This window comes from Equus asinus, chromosome 12 (assembly GCF_041296235.1).
Source record: "Equus asinus isolate D_3611 breed Donkey chromosome 12, EquAss-T2T_v2, whole genome shotgun sequence".
In the NCBI taxonomy this organism is placed as follows: domain Eukaryota; kingdom Metazoa; phylum Chordata; class Mammalia; order Perissodactyla; family Equidae; genus Equus; species Equus asinus.
The window spans coordinates 81,622,743-81,646,652 of NC_091801.1; the positions used below are offsets into that span (position 1 = coordinate 81,622,743).

At 50.2% G+C, this 23,910-nt stretch overlaps 1 protein-coding gene and 1 long non-coding RNA gene across 14 annotated transcripts in view; one reads left to right on the forward strand and one right to left on the reverse strand.

Annotated features, from left to right (window-relative positions):
* The window catches only part of TRAPPC9 (trafficking protein particle complex subunit 9), a 623,416-nt gene that overhangs the window by 116,126 nt on the left and 483,380 nt on the right, over positions 1-23,910 (reverse strand). For all 13 annotated transcript variants that reach the window (XM_044781131.2, XM_044781133.2, XM_070481660.1 and 10 more), the window contains one exon: positions 19,814-19,904. In XM_044781131.2, coding sequence (XP_044637066.1) covers positions 19,814-19,904 — 91 coding nt within the window. The remainder of the gene's footprint in view (positions 1-19,813; positions 19,905-23,910) is intronic.
* On the forward strand, positions 208-22,326 carry LOC123290309 (uncharacterized). The gene is made up of 3 exons (XR_011493404.1): positions 208-640; positions 11,764-11,902; positions 20,655-22,326. It is a non-coding gene; the product is annotated as an uncharacterized lncRNA (long non-coding RNA).

Below are 23,910 nucleotides of genomic sequence, written 5' to 3' on the forward strand. Positions count from 1 at the left end.
CGAATCACCAGCAAAGGGCCTTGAGGAGAAGGATGTTGTCAGGAGCCGCCAGGAAAAGGTCAGGAGGCTGTCTTTGAAGTTGCCTTGTCAGGCTCAAGGTCCAGCTTCAAAGTGGCCCGGAGGCTGGCGCCTCCTTAAGGATCACTTCCTTTGCTGATTCCTCAAATGGGAAGGAGCTATTTTTTCCCCCAAACCTCTTAGTTCTGCAGTCTAAGCTGACCCACATTTGCTTCCAGACCTCTTTTCCTTCCTAAGAAATTAAACAGCTTAATTTCAAACACTTTCCCCTAAGCATCTGCTCTGTGCTTGTTTAGCACATGCTGAATAATGTGGGTAAGATGCAAAAAAAATGAGGGTAAAGTACAGCGAGGCCAACAGCCTACCCCATCTGACGGGGGCCTAGGAGGGAGAAGACCAGGAGGAAGCAGACCCAGTGCCAGTCCTACCAACACATAGCCCTGTGGGTGACGAGTGTGAGGCGAGGTGACCTCGGATGTCCCGGTCACGTCCATGCTCTCACAACTCTCGGCCTTGAGCATGTCCCACAGTCACGGCACATGCTGCACACAGCATCTCATTCCACCCTCAGCCCAGCCTGGCAAGACTGTCGTCAGAGGAAGAAGGGAGTCAGCACTTGGAGGTAGGATGACGTATGCAAGGTCACTCAGACCTGCAATGGGAAGCCGGAGCTTCTGCGTCCAGACCTGTGTCCCTCTTAAGGCTGATGGCTCCTGGGTTGAGGAGGGGTTGGCTGAGATACATGTGTCTGTGAGCGATGTCACCTGGAGGGAGATGCAGTCAGGCTGCCTGACCAGCCTGGCCCTCAGTCTGCTCAGCTGGACAGAGGGGCTGGTGGGCAGCTGAGGGCAGGGGCCATGGAGGCAGTTGGTGTGGGGCACCAGCTGTCCCACCGAGCAGGGCAGCCGATCAACAGCGCAGTGCAGTTTGAGGAGAACGGCTCTGGGGGCAGCAGCCCAGGGCTCGGGTCCAGCCCTGCTTCCTGATGTCTGATCTTGGGCAAGTTGTCAAAACTTGAGCTTAGTTTCTCCGCCCACCAAAGGGGAAATGTCCTGTGTCTCCAGGCAGTCCCCGAATGCTGGCCCCAGAGGGAGGGCAAGGCCAGTGCCTGCTCCCTCCCTGCCCTGTCTCCTGACTGCTTGGTGACTTGTGTCCTGGAGTGAGGAATGAGCCACGCCTCTTCAGGGCCCCCACTGAGATGCAAACGTGTGTGGAGTGGCCCTTTCTACTTAGACTTCTTTCCAGAGCCCAGTTTGTTAAGCAAACCTAACATGGTCTGATCTGGGTTGTGACACCTCTGTGGCCAGGATAGCTTGCCTATGGGACCTTCTCCCAACTCCTGGCATGTGCCAGAATCACGGAAGGTAGCCTTCAACGTGGTCCTAAAGCTCCCTCCTCTCACTGAGTAGCTGCAGTAATCCCACATGAGGCTCGGGGCCCTGAGGCCAAGCCCTACTCCCGTCTCAGTAAAAGCTTCCAAAAGTACTGACAAAGGATCGTCTGGCCCATCTTCTCCATGAGAAAAAGCCACAGGAATTGGCTGAATTAAATGCAAAGAGGTAGGACCAATGAATGTCCCTTTCAGCTCTTGCTGAGTCCTGGCCTGGCACCATAACCCGACACGCTCAGAACACGCCTCCCTGAATGAATGAAGGAACTGCTGAATGCGCAAGGAAGTGAGCAGATAAGCAAGCAGAGGAGGGACTACCCCACGGCCTGGCCTCTAAGGGTAATACCAGGCTCAGGAAACAAAGAAGGGGTGCATTGGCCCTCACTCTCTCCAAGTGTCAACCTAGGACCTCCCCCTACACCGGACAGAATGCTGCTTCCCCAGATGGGATGTCCTCCTCCATCTGCAGGTGCCATCCCAGGGCGGCTTCCACACCTCGAGCACAGCCTCCTGGGTGGGTGTGCTGAAATATGCAGGTTCTGCACCTGCCACACCCGCCAGCCTCTGGGCCCCTCGGATGCCCAGGGCCAGGCCCCGAGGGGGAACTCAGCTCCTGGGGGATGAGAGGGGAGGGGAGAGGTGAGTGAGGCCTCTTCCTCCTGTGGGACTGCGCGAGGCTCGGTGTCAATCAGCAGGAGCTTCGTGAACGCAGGCAGGCACCCACTCCCCATTCAAGAATCCTGCTGCTTCCCTCATTCACACATCCAGTCAGCAGATATGTCCTGAATGGGCCCTCCCCTTCCCTGTCTAGAAAAAATGTTTTTACCTTTGAGAAAGGCTGAGACGTCAACGTTGTCAGTGTAGGGGAGGCAGGGGCAACCCCCTGACCACCACCACACACAGCCCCGACTCGCTCTGTCTCATTTGCCACCTGAGTTTGAAGGCTGCAGCTAAAAATATACACACCACTGCTGAGCACAGGGAGGGGCCTGCCTGAGCGTGGCCATGAACAGCTTTCTGTCCATGGTGGACTAGAAATAGAATCTGAGGTTTGGGGCAAGAGCAACATTACCCAGGATTGCCAGAAAGCCCAGTGGTTCCCGGGCAGGACTCAGAGCATCAAGGGCCCTGGGGGCAGCATTACCCACCAGCAAGAGCTGAAATCTTGTCCCCACCCTAAGTCCTCCGTCCACCCAGGCGCAGCTCCATCAGGCACGCACGACTCCTTCTGTCTGCATGAGGCACATGGGTCTGGGATTCTAGCTACTTAAGAACAGGTCTTATTTCCCTAAAAGGCACCTGTGGGGTCAAGGGAGAAGAACAGACTGACATTTATTATCGGTTGGCTGCTGATCCCCACAGCCATCTCCTGGGTCTCAGGTCAAGATAGTCACTATGGTCACACTGGGGATCAGAATTGGCCACCCCAAAATGTGTTTCTTCAGCTTGATTATTTTTAAGGACAAGAGACTCTGAAAGAAACTTTGAACTTCCCCCTAACTGCCTAAAAGAATTTACGATAGAAGGCCTGTCATCAGGTCAGACCATCACCATAGCTAACTCTGGGTATCCACAGCTGGGGAGGGTCCTTGCTAAGCCCATTCTTATCAAAGTTCTGTCTACCAAACGTTTGCTTTTCCATTTCCAGGTGAATTGCCTTCCTCCCCTTTGAAGTCCCAGATCACTACCCTAACATCCTCTTCTGTCTTTAGCTGAAAATGGTATTTAAGGTGGCGGCTTCAGCCATTCTGGCGAGTTACTCAACTTTCCTGGGTTTCTCCCACATATACATGTTATAAAGCTTTGTTTGATTTTTCTCCTGTTATTCTGTCTCATGTCAATTTAATTCTTAGACCAGCCAGAAGGACCCAGAGGATAGAGGAATTGTCTCCCTCCCCCACAGTCACAAAGCTGAGACTTGAGCCCAGGTCAGCTGCCTCCCAAGTCCACACAGAGGCAGAGGTGAGGGAACAAGGGCCACGGTCAAGGTGGAGCTGGCCACTGCTCCCTGCTCCCATGGCTCAGCGAGAAGGCCTAGCATCCTGACGGCTCACCTACACTTCTCAGATGGAACTGGGTGCCCAGCTTGAGTCCAGATCTTGGCAGGTGTCTTCCTCCCTTCCCGAGAAAGCTGCATGGTACTCACTGGCAGCCCTCACTGGGCCTGATGCCCAGGTGTGAGGTCTCAGGAGAGCAGCTGCAGGCAGTCCCACGGCAGAGGGAATCAGAGGTCTGGATTTGATTTCTTGACTGGAGACCTTGGGCAAGTCACCTTCCCCGGCTGCATAACCCAGGGCTCTCGTTTGTAAACAAGGATGATACAATATCACCCCAACAGGGCCTTTCCAAGGATCTGATACAACATGGATGTGGGAGCACTTTGTGAGCTGAAAACCAGGGTACATACGCCCCCATCCTCAAGGACGGATAACGTGGGCATCAGTACCCAGCATCTTCTCAAATGAAGTGGGGGAATCAGAGAAATAGATCCTGTATCTGCACTCACAGAGGCTCCACTCTAGATGCTGAGACACGAAGTTATTTAAGAAGAACTTAAAGGCACCACCGGCCCAAGGGAACAGAGTTGGCACAGCTGACACATACAGAAGCACGCACATGGCACAGAGGCCGCACTTGCTGCATTTGTAGCAAGGATACCCAGTGCAGGGGAAAGGTGACATGGGCTGGGTGGCACGGGGAGAGTTCCATGGAGGGGCCCTGAGCCTGGAGGATTTGTGGGTTAGAGAAGAGGAGGAAAGGCAGGCAAGCATGTTGGATGGGCCGGCGTGGGAGTGGATGTGATCCTCTGGCCAAGAGAGGTTCCCTCCTTGGGGCTCCCACAGCACCTCTGGGTGGGAAGCAGCCTGTGAGCCATTCTGTGTGATGTGACAGAGCCACAGCGTGAGTGGCAGGGGAGGGGAGGAGCCTGCACCCTGAATGCCAGCCTTCTGGTCTTATCCTAGGCGACAGGGGCCGAGTGCAGGACCTGGGACAGGGAAGGGCCTTTACTGTTAGGACAGTTTTTGGCAGTGGCAAAGGATGCGGTGATTGGAGGAAGAGGAGGCAGCGGCAGGCCATCCAGTGGGGAGACCTCTGCATAGCCAACAGACGGGTGAGAGACGGGGCTGGGATGTGGGGAAGCTGCTTGCCCCCAGCCAACCTGAACTGAGTTCACAGGGAGCCTGTGGCAGGCACTGCCACCCCCAGCCCAGCAGTGATGTCATTTGCCAGGGGGGTGGCTTTACCAGGCAGAGCCCCCAGCTGCCTCGGCCTGTGTTTAGCAGAATAACAAACGCTGGGTTCTCAACAAAGGCCCTGTTTAACCGCCTTCGTTACCAGTGCTCCCGGGCAGCTCAGCGAGCAGCAGAAACTTGGGCAGCAGACTCCTCCCTCCCCTGAGTGAGCATCCCTGCCTGAAGTCCTTAGTGTGTCGGCTCCTTCAAGGAGCTGCTTACTCAGCTGGTGCTCAAGGATCTTTTCTGTCCTGTCCTTGGCCGAGGCATCCAAGAGAAACAAGAGATCAGTTAGTCCTGGCTGACACCCATCCAGACATCCCATTCAATTACTCTTATCTCCAACAACAACATATATTTTCTCCCTCCAAGTCCTTCAGTACAAGGGTTTCAAAAGGCTGCACAATCCAGAGAGAAAATTTCCTGCAAAATGGAAGCACCAGGAGTTAAAAATTTTTATCTTGTAAAGAAACAATGGGAAAACGAGAGAAAGACTGAAATCTCTATCACTTATTTTTAGCATGTCGTATATCTTGAAATTCACTTTCTTATTTAAGGGACAGAAAACACCCAGGATGATGTGACATGAGCCACATCCTGTGGTTGGCACTAGATAGATATTGATCCCAACACTGGTTCTGTGACCTGGCCAGGTGACTGCAGAGCCCCAGGTCTCCATCCCTGCGGTGAGAGTGCCCCACCTGCTCCACGGGCCTGCGGGGGAGCGAGTGAGATGGAGTTTGCAGAGCAGGTGGCCTCCCAGAGCCGCCCCTCCACAGCACTGGGAAGCCCCCTGCTGTTGTGCTCCTGATCCTACAGGTGAAATCTCAGTGAATGGAAGGGGCCTTGGACCGCCAAGTCCAGTATAACCAACCTTTGCGGCCCCCGACCTGGACAGCTGGATCGGGGCAGGTCATTTACCCATGGGGGCCCACCCCATCTGCCGGCGACAAAGGTGCTTTATGCCAGCAGTTGTTCACCTGCAGTGAAGCACTCTGTGTACATGAGCAATGGCGAGCAGGTGGCTACCGGCTCCCTAGGACGCTGAAAATAAGTATTGACAGGTCCAAAAGTGATGGTATGAGCTCTGGAGGAAACACGTATGTGAGCTTTGCCTGGAAACTCATGTGACACTCTGGAACCAAGAAGCCCACCAGGACCCGGGCATGACTGACATCTGCACTAATTAGTACGAGTTCAAACCAGAGTCTAGATTCTCTCAATTTTGCTGTGATTAGGTGGCAGCAGAGGAGAAAACTCAAGGAGGCCCAGCTTGAGGAGAGGCGCCATCATCACAATTAAGGCTATCCCCGTGGGGTCTGAGGAAGAGGCTGCAGCAGTTGCTCTCAGGCCCCGAGTGTAAGCACCTCTATGGGTGATCAGAGATGTTTCCCCCACTGGGAGTCTGCCCCCATCTATTTTTGTCTGGTAGGAACAAAGCCTTTCTCCTCAGCAAGCCTGTGAACTCCTTGAGGAAATAGACTGTTTCTCATTCATTCACTCACTCACTCACTCTCTCACTCACAGAACAAATATCTGTTGAAGGCTTACTATTTACCAGTCATTCAACAAGGATTTGTATTTGCCCACTCTGCGTCAAGTAAGGAATAGACCCCAGGGATGGGAGATGGATGTAACCTGGACCTCATCCGCTGTGAGCTCACAGACAGTAGAAGACAGGCACAGATCTTCATAGGGAATCAGAAAGAGCCACCACTGGCATGGGAGTGCAAAGTGGAGAGCAATGGAAGGAGTATTTGAGAGGAGGCTACAGTTTACCTGGGCCCAGAAGAAGAAGTAAGAGTGAACCAGCCAGGAAAGCCTATGAAGAGATGGCAAGGGAAAGGAAGATCATGGGCAAAGGCAGGCTAATGTCAAACACAGCCTGGCAGCCGCTTCCCGCCCCTTTCCTTCCCTTCCTGGATAATTCAGTTCTGAGGCCACTGGGCAGGGCGAGGGAAGGGGCACATGGTGGAGCAGGGAGGGTGTTGAGGGCATCTGCACAGTAGAGCTACCCTATGCGGGATCTGCCCTGTGTGGGATACCAGTCACTTTTGGTGAGAGGCTGAGATCCTGAGAGAGTGGAGGAGGGCTGGGCTGGAGGTGGGAGACTGGATACACACAGGGGAAAGAGAAATCAGTAAGTACGTTAAAGACAGTGATGGCCAATTTCTCAATGCCAAGGAAGTGAGGTGCAAGTGAGAAAGGGGATGAACTGGAATGACCCTTGCTGGTTGGGATGGAACTAGAGGTATCAGTGTGAACTTGCAGCTATCAACACACACAAATAAACAGAGATGTTGAGTATGTGTGTGTGTTTATATTTATGTATATGTGTGTATTTCCTGGCTCTGTCCTCTGAGAAGTCTGGGGAGTAGCAACACTCCAACAGGAATGACCATCCCTCATGTCAGGATCTTGGTTTCTAAGTACTAGTCTCCACTAAAGGGAATCAAGATGCCTTGGAAAGATGGATGATGTCAGGGCTGTAGTTCAAGATGAATCTGGAACATGCTGTGCCAGAAAGCAAGGCAGTATTCACAGAATGATGGAGACACGTCAAGAGACACAGAAGTCAGCTTGAAGGAGCTCCCATTGGTCAAATCTGGGACAATTTGAGCATCAAAATAAATAATGATAGTAAAATATTTTAAGCCATTGAATAAAATGGGAAATGACAAATCCATACAGATATAAATAAATGAACAAAGGAAAGCTTGATGAGGAATCAGATATTTACAGTTTCAAAGTACCTTCCCACAAAGCACTTATTGATCACAAAGAGGGGAAAAGGAACTATACAGTCAAGAAGGCTGGCAGACACCACTGTAATCAAATGACCATCATTGGTAATGGGACAAACGGAACTCATGGGCCACCCGAGAGATGTGAAGAGAAGGGCACAGCACCACTTCCGTGACATTCCTGCCAAAGATACATACACTGAATCTAATCACGAGGACACATCACTCAAACCCAAGTTGAGGGGCATTCTATAAATAGCTGGTGGGGAAGATTTGACAGTGCCAAGGCAAGGAAAGTCACAGAAAGATTGAGGAATTGCTCCAGACAAAAGGAGAATAAAGAGTCTAATAAGTGAACACAACAAGTGATTCTAAACTAGGTCTAGATCGCTTCAGGAATAAGGGACACTACTGGGACTAGTGGAAAACTTCAATGGGGTCTCAGTATTAGATGATAGCATTGATGCTAATTTCCTGATTTTGCTGGCTGGGTTGTGGTTATATAAGAGAATGTCCTCATTTGTAGGAAACACACATTAAAGAATTTGGGGATGATGGTGCATCAGGCCAGTCACTTACTCTAAAATAGTTCAGAAAAAAAAAAGTACTTCTCACGAATGTACTTAGAACTTTTCTGCAAAGTGTGTGCATGATAACAAAATTATTTCCTTCTTTTTTTTCTTTTTACTTCTACAGGAATGTATGTAGTGGAATATCTGGTTAGAATTTAGCAGACCCAGGCTTGAAATCCAGCTATAGTCCACTAGCTTATTATGTGATTCCAGGAAGTACAATATATCGGAAAAAAAGGTGGATTTTGAAATCACTGCAACCATGTTCAGTCTTCTCTTTGTCACTCACAGGCTGAATGACACTTTGCATTTCCTTTCCCCTAAAGCACAGGAATAACACTACCTAGGTCAGAGATTTACTGTGAAGGTTACATTATTAATTCCTTCAGCAAATATTTATCCAGCATGCATTAAATGTTCCAGTGAAGTTCTAGGTCCTGAGAATATAGTGGAGAATAGATCCTTCCTCCATGGGGCTTCTATTCTAGTGCAATTGGAGAGACAAACAAGAAAAGAATCCATATATATATATATATAATGAGCTTTCAGAGAATTATAAGGATTGTGAAGAAAAATAAAGCAAGTAAGGCCTTCAAAAGTGATGGGAGGAGGGGGGAGGTCAGACAAGAGAGGGGGAAGAAGAGCTTAGATGGGAAGAGGAAGAAAAATAAAAATCAACACCCAAAACAAAACCAAGAAAGCACAGATCACAAAAGTCAAGACAAAAAAACTATAAAAACAAAGAGTACAACAGAACATATGACAGAAATAAGGCCAAACATACGTGCCATATCAAGGAATATAAATAGCCTAACTCACTCATTAATGAAAAAGACTTAGAAGTTGGATCACAAAGCAAAACTCACCTCTATGCTTCATCTAAGAGAACCACGTGAGGAAAAAAATTCTCAAATGTTTAAAACAAAATGATAGGCAAAGGTATACCAACCCAAGAAAGAGAAAGCAGGAATGGGAGTTACCGTATCAGACAAGGCTGAAAAAGGGCAAAAAACATTAAAGGAGACAGAGAAGGGTATATTAAATGATAAAGGCACAGCAAATTGAGAACAATTATGACATCTGTGCACCAAAGGCCATCAACATGCATACTGCACATATTATAGGACATACACCACATCAGTGGACAGAAGTCTGCTCAGGGTGAAGAGGACCTACATTAGCAGTAATTGTAATTCATCTCTCAAAGTCCACACAGATCAAATAAGGGAGGATCTTAAAGACCTAAGCACAACATTAATAAGGTAAAGCTAACTGATACATTTTCAACTCAATACACTTCAAACAAAGAATATGCCTTCTTTTTAAAAGTCTATGGAGTAGTCACCAAAAAACTAACCACAAAGAAACCTCAGTAAATTCCAAGAGGTGAAAATACTACTGAACTGATTATAATGCCATTACATTAGAAAGTAATAACAAAATCAAAACAACTATAATTTTAACAACTCTTGGGACAAAAATGAAACGTACACTAAAGTTACAGAATGCCTAAAAAATATCAAACATAAAAATGTTAAATATGATAACATGGTTAAAGCAGTAATAACAGGAAAATTCATAGCCCTAAATAATTACACTCTTAAGAGGAATTTTAAATAAATGAATTAAATATTGAACCCAATAAGTGATGGAAAAAAATAACACACTAAGTCAAAGTAAAGCAGAAAGTAGAGATTAATAAGGATAGAAGCAATCATTATTGAATTAGAAACGAGAAAGAGGATACCATTAATGAAGAAAGTAGATCATCTGTTAGCCAGCTTGATCAAGAAAAAGAAGAGGAAGCAAAATTATATAAAAGAAGAAATAAAAATGGGGAAATAACTTCAGGTAAAGAAGCAGTTAAAGGCCTACAGAAGTTTTCTCCTTTTTTAATGAGCTATATAAGCCCGTTCCAAAGTTCCACAAAAATAAGAATGAAAGATGTTGATTTTGCAAGAAGAAAAAGTTCTAAAGATCTGTTGCCTAACAATATGAATACAGCTAATGCTACTATACACTTAAAAAGATGGTAAACTTATGTTATGTGTTTTTACAATTTTAAGTAAATAATAAGAATAGTAAGAAAATGACATTGAGGAAGGATTATCCAAGTACATATTAAAATACACTGTAAAGCCATGATAATCACAAGGGAGGCAGTGGCTCATGGGTAGACCAAATAGATCAAGGGAAGAGAGTCCAAAACTTTTCCTAAACATATGAGAAAAATGACATTGCTTATTAGTGAAGACAGATTATTAAATGACTTAGGGACAATTAGATAGCTTTCTAGAAAAAGAAAGGATGGATCCAAGCCTTGCTCCTCTTATTTTAATAAATTCCAAATAAATAAAAGATTTAAATGTAAAAAAAAAAAATGAGCCCATGAAAGCACTAGGAGAAAATATGGGAGAATTTTTAAAAAATAGAATCTAAATGAGGAAATCTTTCTGAGTATGATACAATAACAGAAAATATTTTCTAAGAGATTGCTAAATTTAAAATAAGTATCTTCCAGCTTGACTCACTCATGCGGGGATTGGCATACTTACAAGGATATTTGTTGTGACTATGTTTATAATAGCCAAAGATCAAAACAACCTAAGGTCCCTCAAAAGGTACAGAGTAAATAAATTACGAGACGTCTTATGAGGTCTCATGTGGCGGTTGGAGAGAAATGTGGCAGCTCTACCCTATTGGTATGGCATGATGACCAAGATGTGTCGTTAGCTCTCCCGTGCCACCCCTGAGGAGAGGAATCCACAGGCTGCGTCTGCAGAGAGAACCCCAGCTGGGAGCCGTGGCAGCTCCAGAGAGGACCGGGGTTAGGAAGGAGACTTACTCTCCATTGCATAGTTCTTTACAGCTCCTAAATTTTGAAGCACGTTTGCACATGATTTATCTTTGCAAAATAAATAAACCAAACAAACGCTGCCTGCACGGCCTCATGGAGGTGACGTGTTAGGGGCAGAGGCTCTCCCTCTGAGGCGGTGGCACAGACAGAGGGGCCTAGCTGGCGAGTCAGGCCTGGAATCACTCCTCACTCTGCCACTTATGTGCTGCTGACGGTGAGCTGATCTGACTTTCGAACCTGGCACCTGCCACCCTGTGCAGGTTTCGGAGTGCTTTTCTTCACCTTTTCTCACAGCTTGAAATCTCCACTTGTGCCCGCCCACTTCTCAGCACTGGCGGGATGGTGAGCTGTGCAAGCCTTTATACCATGTCTCTCATCTCCGGCTGCAGGGCCTGTCCTGGCCCCAGGAGCCGGAGGGCACCGGGAGCACACCAGTGCAGCACAAACCACACCAGGGGGGCACGAACCTGTAACTTCTTGGGTTTGGAGATGAAAGATGAAAGGCATGGACCTGTGTCCCATTCTCCCACAGGCACAGACAGACTGCAGAAATCCTCTTCCAACAAGAGGGCATCTCTTAAAGAAAGAGGAAGGCAGCTGGAGGGGGAGAGTAAAAGCTGGGGCACCCCAGGGGCAGCCCCCTCAACCTTAGCACTGACCGGCACACAGAAGGTGCTCAGTAGCTGTTTGCTGGGTGGACAGGTGGATGGGTGGGTGGGGGGGGGGGGTGAATGGAGGGACAAGTGGACAGAGGGATAGGTGGAGGGGTGGAGGGTTGGGTGGTTGGGTGGATGAGTGCGTGGGTGGGTGGGTGAATACACAGGGATACCAGTATGAATCAGAATTCTAGAAAAGTGCTTCAAGACTAGTCTTGAGGTTACTGCTGATTTCCTGGGGAACCATGGGTCAGTCCATCAGCCTCTCTGAGCCTCACTGTCTTTCTTTATAGAAAGAAGAGGACAACACATTGTTCATTGCCTTCATTGGAGGCCAAGGGCAACGGTGAACACCCACAACTGAGTCAGGGGAAGCTGCTGCAGCATCCTGGGCTGGACAGGATCACCCCCTTCTCCAATGGCACCCTTCTGGTACGTCTGTCCCCTTCTCCCTGAGAACAGAGAGGCTCAGCGAGAGTCACAGATATGGGTCCTGCCTGGGCCCCTCTCACAACCCCTGCCCCCGAGGCTAGAGGCTGCAGAGCTCGTTCCTGCACTGGCTCCCCCAGCGCCAGGTTCCTCTTAGTGGGATCCAGGAAGCCTTACGGAGCACCTCCTTCACCCTGCCCCACAGAGTCACTGCTCCCAGGGAGCTGCAGTCCCGGAAGGAGTCAGACAAGTGAACAGGCCAAGACAATGCAGGTGGTAAGAGATGTGATGGGGTGGGAATGCCAGAGACAAAGGCTTCCTGCGGGGAGGATGTCTAAGCTGAGTCTTGAAGGGACAGGCAGAGGTATTTCAGGTGGGGGTGGGGCGGGGCTGGGGGAAGTTTTAATCCACTTGACTTACAGCTGGGTTACACTCCTGTCCTTTGTACTTGAGCACTCTCCAGGGACCTCTGGCCCCGGGGATCAGAGCCTCTGGTCTGGCCCTGCAGCTGCCGTCAGGCTGCATTCTTTCTTGGCACTGGGACAGGACAAAGGGCCAGGGCTGGGCCTCCCTCAGCATGGCGCCCCACACCTGGGACAGAGCACGCCCTCCAACTGGCTGCCACATCACAGAGAATCCAGAGGGACCCACGGCTGACTCAGCTGCTCCTTGCCAACGGAAGTGTGGATCAATCCAGCCATCCTGGAGGCCACGCTGGTCACACGCACACGAAGCCTTCACGAATCACACGCACGTCGCACCAGTAACTCTGCTTGGGAACTGATCCGGGGTCACAAGGGCAGATGCCAAGAATGTCTACCTTGGTCTTACGAATGGAAAAACTGGAAGCCACTACTAACCAATCAGAAGGGATCAATCACCGAAGCACATCTGGGCACATCAGCATGGAACTACTTAAATCCCATGGAAGAATGACATCTAAGGACTTGGGCTCAAGTGGCCCTGACCCTCTGTGAGGACAGACTTTATTCACTGACTCCTTCACGCAGTCAGCAGACACCGAGCACCCACCAGGAGCAGAGGGTGCCGTCTGCGATCTCACGGCACTCACCAGGCAGCGGGGATTTGAGGAGAAAGTGCATGAGGGGGTAGGGGACACCCAGGAGGACACACAGCTCAGGTGTGGGGGTACGAGAGTGTGGGGGTGCGGGCACCAGGGAAGGCTTCCTGGAAGAACCGAAGTGTAGAGGAGAGCTCTAGGTGAGGTTATGCGGGCACTGAGAAACAGGCCTAGAAGAGAGGGAAACCGCGGCTTCCTGGCAGGAGGGCGGCCAGTGGAGGGAGTTTGGGGTGTGCACAACGGGGAAGACAGTGGTGGGAGAAGAGCGGGGCTGTGGAGGCTGCAGAGGCAGGTGGTGACAGGTCGGGAGGGCCTTCTAAACCACGCTGAAGACACTGGGGTCTATCCTTAGGACTACGGGAGCCACAGAGGGGTTTTAAGTAGGAGCATGACACACCAAGGGCAAGCTTGGGAAGGAGGGCGACACAATCAGGGTCACGTTTGGGAGGGAGACTCGGGCTGTAGTGAGGACGTCAGATCACAAGGACCAGATCAGAGCCGGGGACAGCAGTTTGGGGGAAAAACTACCTAGTCTTTTCACTCACCAGTTTCTCCCATAAGACACATAACAATGCTTATTCCAGTGGGTTATTATGGAGAATAAATAAGGTGATACAGAGAGGTGCTTAACACAGCTCCCAACACCCTGCAGTAAGCGCTCCACAAATGCAGCTATTCTTCTGGGGAAAATTAGCACAATTAAGCAGGCTCCCAAACATTATTTTTAAACTAGGATGTTTGGGACCAAACAGAAGACTGAGGGGGGCAGAAGGGAAGTGGGGCAGGTAGGAGAGGAGACAGACAGGCAGCCCGGAAGGAACAGGCTCTGGAGCCCGACCCCGCCCGGGCCGGCTGAGCCCCTGGGCAGGTGAAGCTCTTAAGGTGCAGTGCCCGTCCCCAGAGACAGACATCGGCCTCCGCTCGGGGCTGTGAGCACGGAGAGCGGCACGCAGAACACGCCTGGCACAGAGAGGGCCCCGAGAGCAGAGCTGCAGCCCACAGACGGTAGGACCGTCGGGGCCTGTTGATCCCACAGGGCTGTCCTGGAAGGCGAGGGTGTTAGCTGTGGCCTGGGGCTTTTTCTTTGTATATGGGATTTTGTTTTCACTTTTTTCCATCAGAAAATACTACATTCATACTCTTCATACATTTTTTCCTATTCTTCTATTCTTTATAAATTTATATATTTTTATTTAGAAAAGATGCCAAAGAGACAGCGATATAGCCCCGTGGTCTCCCTGCACCCATTGCCTGCCCAGCTGGGTCTCAAACAACATGGCCACTAGCCATAACTGGGCGCCAGGTGAGGGGTCCCTGGCTTGGCTGACCAGCCTCTCAGGCTCGCCCAAACCACCCAATTAGCCTGGCCCAGCAGACACAGCCTCATCAGCAGCCTTAGTGCTGACTGACACCTCTGCCCGGAGCACATGTTTGGAGACACAGGCTGTGCCGGAGAAATCCACAGCCCAGTGCTGTTGCTAAGTTACCTTGGAAGGAGGAAGAGGGTCAGTGGGCAGGCTCAGCTGCCAGGAAGGCCTGGGCCACACACAGCCACATGCAGCTGCCAACTCCCCTGCTGGATGGGACCTGGTCCTCAACTCCCTCTCCCACGGCGTCCAAGATATAATTACATCTGGAGACTTGTTGCAGCCATTCGGCATGAATCTCACGTTAGAAACAAACAAGCACACCTCCCCACCAAGACCTCGCCATTACACAATTTGATGAAAGGACACTTTGCAGGAGTGGGGGCACCCCTCCCTGCCGAGTCCCAGAGCCAGTCCTCAGAGGCACTGGACATCTGGCTGCCTGGCACTCCCAGATCCAGACTCCTGAAAGGAGCAGGCCAAATGCAGAAGGTGCCACCGAGACAGAAGGAGCAACATTCAGACACAATGGGCCCCACAGTGCCTTCCAGGTGGTTCTGTCCCCAACGAGGCTGTGAGCCTTGTCCCCAAGCACCTGGCTGGCTCCTTCGCAACAGGGTGGCTACAGAAGTCAGGTTCTGGTTCCGCCTCTCACCTCTGCTTCCAGGACACCGGCACAAGCTCCCGCCCCGTGCACACCAGGCTGTGTGTGGATGGCCTGTTCACTGCCCGGGTCTCCCACCTGCACCAGGAAAGTCTCAAAGGCAGGATCAAGTTTCACTTATGTTTGGGTCCTCCGCACCTAGGACACTGCCAACTGATGAGCACTAGATAGATATTTACTGAATGAATGGATAAATCCATCAGTCGAAGAACATACACAACCCACGTAAACTCAGGCAATGGAAACCCCCTGAGTCCATCTCCTAATTTGTAAAAAGGTAATGGTAACGATGACCTCACAGACTTGCATGGTTTGGACAAACTGCATGGCAATTTTGGGCACAGTGTCATGCTCCCCAGATTGAAGGGTGCATCATTCTCTCTGAGGCAGGGCAGTGGGGTGCCCCACACAAGTTATCACATGACCATTGCCTCCTAGACAGGCATTACCCTCACGCCTGCAAGCACTGCCTGCACACCACAGCTTGGGACTCAAGCTCAGAGGCAGGGTTTGCCTGGTGGTTATTTGGAGAATGTGTACTGAAAATATCTACTCCATAATGTAGCCAAAACCTAGTTTGTATTCACAGGCTGTTAATGAAAGATAGCACAGACCAATCACTCATGTATCTAAGAAGCTATAAAGAGAAAAGTGTTATCAGCTGAAGAACGTAGAAGGGGGCCCAGCAGTGGGACTTTCAAAGCCGCATGTCTAAAAGCTTAGCCCCATTAGTCACCACAACCCAGTATCTATGGAAACGACTGGAAACGGCCCTCAAAACAGACAGTCTGCTGGGCTCTGCAACCCACCTGCTGGCCCCCATCTTCCCACCTCCCCTGGTTTGCAGCACCATTCCAGACGGAGACAAGAGGCATCTAGGAAGCTCTAGCTCAATGCTGACTGGAGGTCCTGCCCTGGGCGCCGCCCCAGCTCTATCCTGGCCCTGTCCCGGCCCCTGTCCTGCTTTGCCTTTGCAGTTCTCCAGAAAGAGCACACGTGGTCCTGGATCCACCCCCAGAATCTCAGCTTCTTCCTCTCCACGACCGCCACATCCTGACGATTCCAGTGGTCCCCCACCGGCTCAGGCCCACACCTATCTCTGAGAGGCAAAGGAACATGCTCTTGCTGGGATCATGGGCATCTCTTCAAACCTTCACTGAGGATTTGATGCCCTCAGCATCTCCAGCTTACAAATGAGAAGCAAAGGCCCAGAAACCTTGACAGCATGGCCGAGTGAAGTCGCACCATGTGGAAGGAGCAGAGGCAGGACCAAACGCCAAGCCCGCCCATGCCACGAGACACCATCATCATCACACAGCAAACACTCACAGCTTTGCTCTCTGCCATGATCCCATAAAATATTAACAACTTCTGGGAATCCTTGCTGAGGGAACGACCCCAAAACACAGAAAAGGCTCTGTGTTCAAACCACTGCATCTAACTTATATAACAGTAAGTATCTGAAGACAACAGAAACAGCCAATGACAAAACACGTAGGAAGTTATCTTGCATCCATTTGGTGAAATACGGTGAGGCCTTTAACAGCAAGTGTAAGGCAGGTTTATAACATGGGAACATTTATGTCTCATCAAGTATAAAAAAGGACACAAAAGTACAAATACAGTATGATCACATCTATAAAGAAAATTTAAATTTGGGGATAACAAAAAGACTTAGAAACACACAAAAATGAAATGAAATAGAAGTTGTTTGGGAGGTGGTAAAAGGGTAATTTTTCTCTGTCCAACTTTTCTGAAGTTTCCCCAGCTTTCTACAATGAGAGTATATGACTTTTATGAAGTGATCCAGTGGAAGGGTCAAGACTCCAGTGCGAGGAAATCTCTGTTTGGACCTGGGTCCGTCACCTCGCAGCAGGGCCGTGCTGGACAAGACCCACCAGGCCAAACCACAGCATTCTCATTTGGAGGAGGGAGATGTACAGTGCACTGGGGCTCAGAAGGGACCATGTGAGTCCTTGCACCTTGCCTGGCACATGACATGCACTTGCAAAATGGTTATTTTTATTTATTTAAGTTTTTTATTTTTTATTTTTTGGTGAAGAAGATTAGCCCTGAGCTAACATCCATGCCAATCCTCCTCTACTTTGTATCTGGGGTGCCTCCAACAGCATGGCTGATGAGTGGAGCAGGTCCACACCTGGGATCTGAATCTGAGAACCCAGGCTGCCTAAGCGGAGCACATGGAACTTTAACCACACAGCCCCAGGGCTGGTCCCCCAAAATGATTAGTTTTAAATAGCAGGCTTTATCTTTTTGAGCTGCCCATAGGAGCCTGCTCTGAGTCAGAGAAAGAACTCTGTCAGCAGAGGCCAAGGGGGCCAACGTTTGGAAGCTCAAGACGACCCGTCAGGCAAGCAAGAGCCTGCCTGGGCCAGGCAGCCTGTGCAGGGAGATCTGAACCGCCTCAGGTCAAGGGGCTTCTTGAGAGGTACAGATTTAATTCCTCCTCTGAGGGGGCCCCAGAAAAATTGTTAGGAGAGCCCACGTCATGGGGTGGGGCCCAGGTTAGAGGTGAGGAGCCAGCAGGCCCCAGGATGTCAGACCCACTGCAGGGGTGGTACGGAGGCTGTAGGCGACGTGCATGGAGCCCCGCGATGAGGACCCTGCCCCGCTGAGGATGGACAGGGGCTAGGGAGGCCAGCACTGGCAGGAGGGAGACAGACAAGGCTCACCACCATCTCCCACGGGCCACCACAGTGGAACTACGCTCACAACAGCAGTGAGAAAGCCACCTCAGAAACCCAAGTTCCCACAATGCCCACGTCATGATCTACAGTCATGCTTACAATCAACAAAAAAGCTCAAGAGCTTTAAAAATGTTCGTGTCTTTTGACTCAGTAACTCCAAAACTACAAAACTGGTCTAGTCAGAAAATCAAACAAAAATTTGTACGTAAAGATGTTCCCTGGAAACAGCCAGATATGGTAATAGTTAAATTCATTATGACTCCCGATCAGGAAAATACTGCGCAGTGTTTCTGGAGAATGTTTATGCCATGAAGACAGGAACTGGGCCATGGCAGGACGCCGCTGGGAGACTGAAAGTGTAGCACGGAGCTGCCCACTCAGCTGCCAGGAAACGGCTCGAGGCCTCCCAGCAAGGCCTCTCGGCAGAAATGCCTTTCAGGTCTTCATTTGATTTTTTTTAAAGTCATGCATGACTTTATGAAAATTATGAAAAGCTGCATTATTTGCCAACATACTGGTGTGCAGGTGATGTGTGACTACGACAAGTGACAGATCACTCACAGCTGCGGAACAGAAAAGGGAAGCACCTGCAAGGAAACCAAGGCCCACACAGCAAAGGGACCTCTGACCGGTCCCAAGATCCCTCCCGGGGGTCTCCGGATGAGTCAGACCCTCCTCAGGCTCACTCCAGGGCGTGGCTGCAGCGTGACAGCTGGTGCCTTGGAGAATTTATTTCTTCTCACTGACACAACACATTAGTACAAGTTTTACTTCATTTTGTGTCACAGGGCTGGGTCCCTGGGGCCTGTCTCAGCCCTGAGGGGAGGAGGGTTCTGGTGGTTGACCCTCCTCTGCTGCCCACATCTGGTGGAAGCAGCTGACTGTGCCCAGGTAATCACAAGGTACGACATTCCAACCCAGAAAAGTGCCTGTGCTGAGGGCAGCCCCCAGAGGTGCACACGGTGACCCCTCTGCAGAAACACCGTCCCTTCCTTCCACTCGGGCTGGATCGCGAGGGGAAGGAGATTCCACAGAAGGAGCCGCCTGGGTGGAGAAGGCAGTCCACTCCCAGCTGCCATGACAGCTGTGCATGGACTCCCCACAGCCTTGCCCTGTGGGAGCTGGGCGCCCAGCAGAGGGGAGACGCCCCCAGGCAGCGTAAGGGGCTCTCACAACTGATGGGGGGAGGGGATGCCAGGAGAAAGGCTTTTCTCTTTAAGCCCCTGGGATAGTTTGCATGTGTCTCTAGCATGCAAAAGGAGATTAAGCTTATGAATTAACTGGAGAAAAGACCAGATATTAATTTACAATGATTTCCGGGGTAGAGAAAAGAAGGAAGATACATATGTGTTAATAATCGACTGTTCACATTTGACCCCAAATAAGATTACATGACGAAATCGTTTCCAGAGAATAAGAAAATCTTCCACTTCAGTAAAAATACTACGCTTAGTTTGTTTCTCAACAGGATATTTTTTACTGCTATTTAGAAACACCCGGACTGGAGTAAAAGTTCCTGGGTGCCACAGGAAGTAAATGTTCAAATACATTAAACGTTAAATAAAATCATGGTGATCTCTCAAGGGTTGAGCGCCAAGTTGGGTTCAGTTACCCCACACGCCTCCACACTGACAACGTGAAAAGCTTCAAAGCTCACCCACAAGAGTGAAGTAAGAGCAAGGATGTAACCCCCTCATTCTCTTCCACCACTCCACACACACAAGATCCAGAAATATCTGCAGGAGATACGCCCATCTGGACGAGCCACCGTGAAGGACGGCCGACTCGACAGCAATGGGCACCCGCGAGCTATCGCGACATCCTTCCCCGCATCTGGGTTTTGAGGGCACTGAACCCCTTCACAAGTTTGTGCTGACAGGACACACCTGAGGTGCTGAGCTCATGCGAGACGCAGATCTGCCTGTGGCCAGTCGGCCGACAGAGATGCCAGCACGTGAGGACGCCGACACAGCATGGCGAGCTCCTCTCCCCACAAGGTTTCCCGTGAGGACCTCAGCACTTACTGCCAAGAATGTGCTTGCACATTTCGAGAAAAGAAGCGCATTCATCCAGAGGTGTTGGGCGGGTACTCACCCCACTGCAGAGGCGCCAGCTGCAGATGCTCCAGGACCAGCTGGTTCAGGAGTCCTTCCACACTCGCCTCGCCGGTGCGCTTCAGAGAGGGGTGAGCCTCGGTCAAGGAAAATCCAGCTCCTGCTGAGCCCCAGGGACAAGAGGACACATTCCAGAAGTTTCTAGACAGAGGCTGGGAGATAGGAAGCCGCCCCCGCGGATATATGTCCCCTTCTAAGTGATGGTCTAAGCAACCACTAAGACGTGATCTGAGTGTGTGGAAAACGGGTATTTGCATATGTCAAGTACCTCTCTTCCCTTCCCTTAAAATTGGGTAAATTAAGCTACTGTTATGCAAGCAAGGGAAATCCACAGGGATAATTTTAATCTAACAGCTACTCTTGCTGGGGGAAATAAAGAAAATGGAAGGTTGTTTGTCGTTAATAAGGCATGCAAACCACGGCTCACTGTTCAACACGACCAAATGTGTTTCTCGACACATGTCGGTTTCATGCTGGTTTCATGTCTGTTGTGTTATACATCTTGATGTAATTACACATATTACTACGAATGGGCTCACTTACACAAGTTCATAATCGAGGAAGTCATAAAGTCTCTCAGCAAGTATCAGTGGATGAAGAAATTAGGTTTAGAAATGCAGAAAATAGAAGTCTCACAGGTGCTAATATGTTAAAAGTCAATGCGGTTTTCAGAAACGGATCTGTAAACCTCTCTCCCTTTTCCTACACAAATTTTAGCCACAGTATTTAAGTTGCAATCAAAAGGGGAGAATTTAGTTTCAGACATTCTTTAGTGATCGGGGAAGTGGGGAAAAAACAAACCCACTTTTTTCTTCCCTTAGCAACTCAACTGCATTCAACAAACACAGAGTGCGTGTGAAACGAGACAGAGATGGGGAGAAGTGCTGAGGACGCTGAAATGATCGACGTGAACCTTGATCTTGAGAGGCTTACGTTCTGGTGACAATATGGAATCGGACACTCACATTCCCAAGCCTGAGACAACTGTGCCGGATAAAGCCGTGCAGGTAGAGCAGAATGGGCCCAGGCTAGGAGCGAGTGGGTGCCGGGGCCCCGAGGGAATGACGACCACAGCTCCCGGGTCCCTCCTGCCCAAGTGCCTGGCATGGCGGGGATTCACTATGGTCATCTGCTGGCTCGATGGGGGTGTCTGGGTGGAGAGGCACCAAGCGGAGCGAGGACATCGCCCCCTCAAACAGTCCAGCTAAGCATCCACAGAAAGTGTACAGACAAGAGGGCTGCCCAGACAGCAGGGCTGGCTGCACAGAGTGACAGGCCCCAAATGGGAGCACAGGTTGTGTGGTGACCTGCTGGCATCCAGGGTGCTCAGGAACCCCTGCCTAGCTCGCCACCCCAGAGTCCCTCTTTGGCTATTTTTGACTTCTTTCAATTCTTCCAAAACACCATGTGCTCTTTCTGACTCCATACCCTCCCACATTCGGTGCTCTTTGCCTGGAAATGCTTTTGCTTGCCCTCCTCCCCTCCTAACTATATTCGTCCTTTACCTCTTATCTTAGACCTCACTTCCTCCAGGAAGCCTTCCCTGAGCTGTCCCTGCTCCGAAGGCTTGCAGGCCTCCCCGTGGCAATGGGCACTAGATGTGCTTGTCTCCTGCTGCCTGGCCTCACCACTAGCCTCATGTAGCTGCAGTAGGGCAGAGCCCTCATCCTGGGCCCTAGACCAGTGCCTGTTCAGTGTTGCTCAGTGAATACTGCCTGATGAATAAATAGATGCTGGAATGAGTACACACCCTAGGTAATGGTGCAGGAGCCATGCCTCATTCACCTCTGGAGCCCACGGCCCACCAACATGCAGCCCCAAGGTTGTGAGACCTGGCAACCTTCCCTCGATCTGCCTGATGCCCAAGTGCTGCTGATGGTCTCTGCAAGTTCTCAGGGCCTTCTCCGCCTCAAGTGCCGGTCCACCCATGCTGTTGGCTTCATTCCACTCCAACCTGAGTGGCGAACTTATCCCTTTGTTCCCTCACCACCCTTCAACTGAGAATTTGAGAGCTTGGTAGCTGTGATTAAAGATCTGGGATCATACAGGGGTGTCGCAGCCCCAAGAAAACAGCACCTGCCACTCTCTCTTCTCTTAGTAGAGCATGGCAGCCAAGACGGTGCGTTCTGAAGATCTAGCTTCAAATCCTGGTACCACCACTGATGAGCACTGGTGGATTTAAACTCCCTCAGTCTCAGTTTCATCATCTGTAAAATGGGCTTAATAGAAACACCAACTTCACAGGGTCATAAGGAGGAGTAAATGGAATAACAGCCTGACTGTGTCACCTCACTCTCCTGCCCTCTCCTATCTCGCCTCCCTCTCTTAGGAGGTAGAGAAACGGCTCTCCTCACCTCAGGAAGCCAGCCATCACTTTTGTGGCCGCAGATTCCCTTAGGGACCTTACTGTACCACAAGCCATTTATCAAAGTGTTTCTTCCAGAGATAACTCTCTCCCTAAGAATTCTCCAAATGAAATCTCGTTACACACAGTCTGTTTGTTGAACTGATATTATTATTGCTACATACTTCACATTGCACTTTTCATTATTTTATGTGGTCCCGTGACAATCCGGGAGTCAGGATTCATTCATTCACTAGTTCAACAAGTGGGTGCTGAATGGACCTTCAGGGTACTGAGTGGATATTTAGGATAAAGCCCTCACGTGGCCAGGGATGCAGAGCTAAGACTTACTGGAGCCACAAGGAGCTCATAGGCTTGTGGGGAGACAGACCTGCAAACAGGAAATGCTGCCCGTCAGCAATCCCACTTCTGGTGGACACCCAAGAGAAGGGGAAGCAGAGACTCAGTAGAACACTCATACACCCATGTTCACAGCAGCATTATTCACAGTAGCCAAGAAGCGGAAACAAGCCACATGTCGATGGATGGATGGATGGATGGATGAATGGTTGGATAAACAAAATACGGTCCATCCACGCATTGGAATATTATTTGGTCTTAAAAGGAAGGAAATTCTGACACATTCTACAACATGGATGAACCTTGAGGGCATTACGCTGAGTAACATGTCAACCACAAAAAGACAAATACTGAGTGATTCCACTTACAGGAGCTGCCGAGTGTAGACAGGAGGAGACAGAAACAGAAAGGAGGATGGTGGTTGCGAGGGGCTGGGGAAATGACGAGCTATTGTTTAATGCAGAAAGAGTTCCAGTTTTGCACGATGAAAAGAGCTCTGGAGATGCATGGTGGTGACGGCTGCACGACAATGTGAGTGCACTTAACACTGCTGAACTGTGTGCTTAAAAACGGTAAAGACGCCAAAGTGGAAACGAAAGCTGCTGACCTAAGGAGGGGAGGCTGCGATCAAGAAAAGGGGCTGTCGAAGCCCGGAGGAGCAGTGAGTACCCGCAGAGAACTGAGAAATATCCCAGCGGAGGGGACATCGGAGCGGAGTCCCACGGGAGACCAGGAACTTGGGAGGTGCCAGGGAAGGGAGGAGAGAGCAAAGCTTTGAGCAGAGGCAGGACCTGAACAGGCAGGGCCTGGAGAAGTTCAGGGAAGCTGGTGGGAGCTGAAGTCGAGGCGGCATGTTGCCATTCGACAGAAGAAGAAACTGAGGCCTCAGAGTGAGCGAGCTGCAGGGCTTGCACCTGACCCCAGGCCCGCTGGCCCTGCCAGCCCTGCTCCCTGTCCTTCCTGAATGCTTCAATGGAGGCAGCTGTCCCCGTCCATCTCACAGGTGCCATGTCATCAGTGTATTTCATAATGGCTCTATGTCCTTTCCCTTTCTCAGGCCACATCTTAGCGATGGGCGCCCCCTTCTCGGCACAGAGGTGGGGGGTGAGGAAAGTCATCAGGACGGGGCGCAGGGAGACCACGGGAGAGTCCTGCCAGTCTCCATCTCCCACCACGATGGCTGAGGCTCCTCAAAGGAGACCTGACAAGCCTGTCAAAGACAGAGCGCCTTCAGCTCCATCATCTTTGATAAACTCACTTCCATTTCCCCTCATAAGGAACTGGCACAGCAGAATGCCAATCAGGTGCTGTGGATGTCTGGGTTGTTTGGGACCTCAGAGATGACCTACACTGCCCCTGCCAGCCTAAGTCAT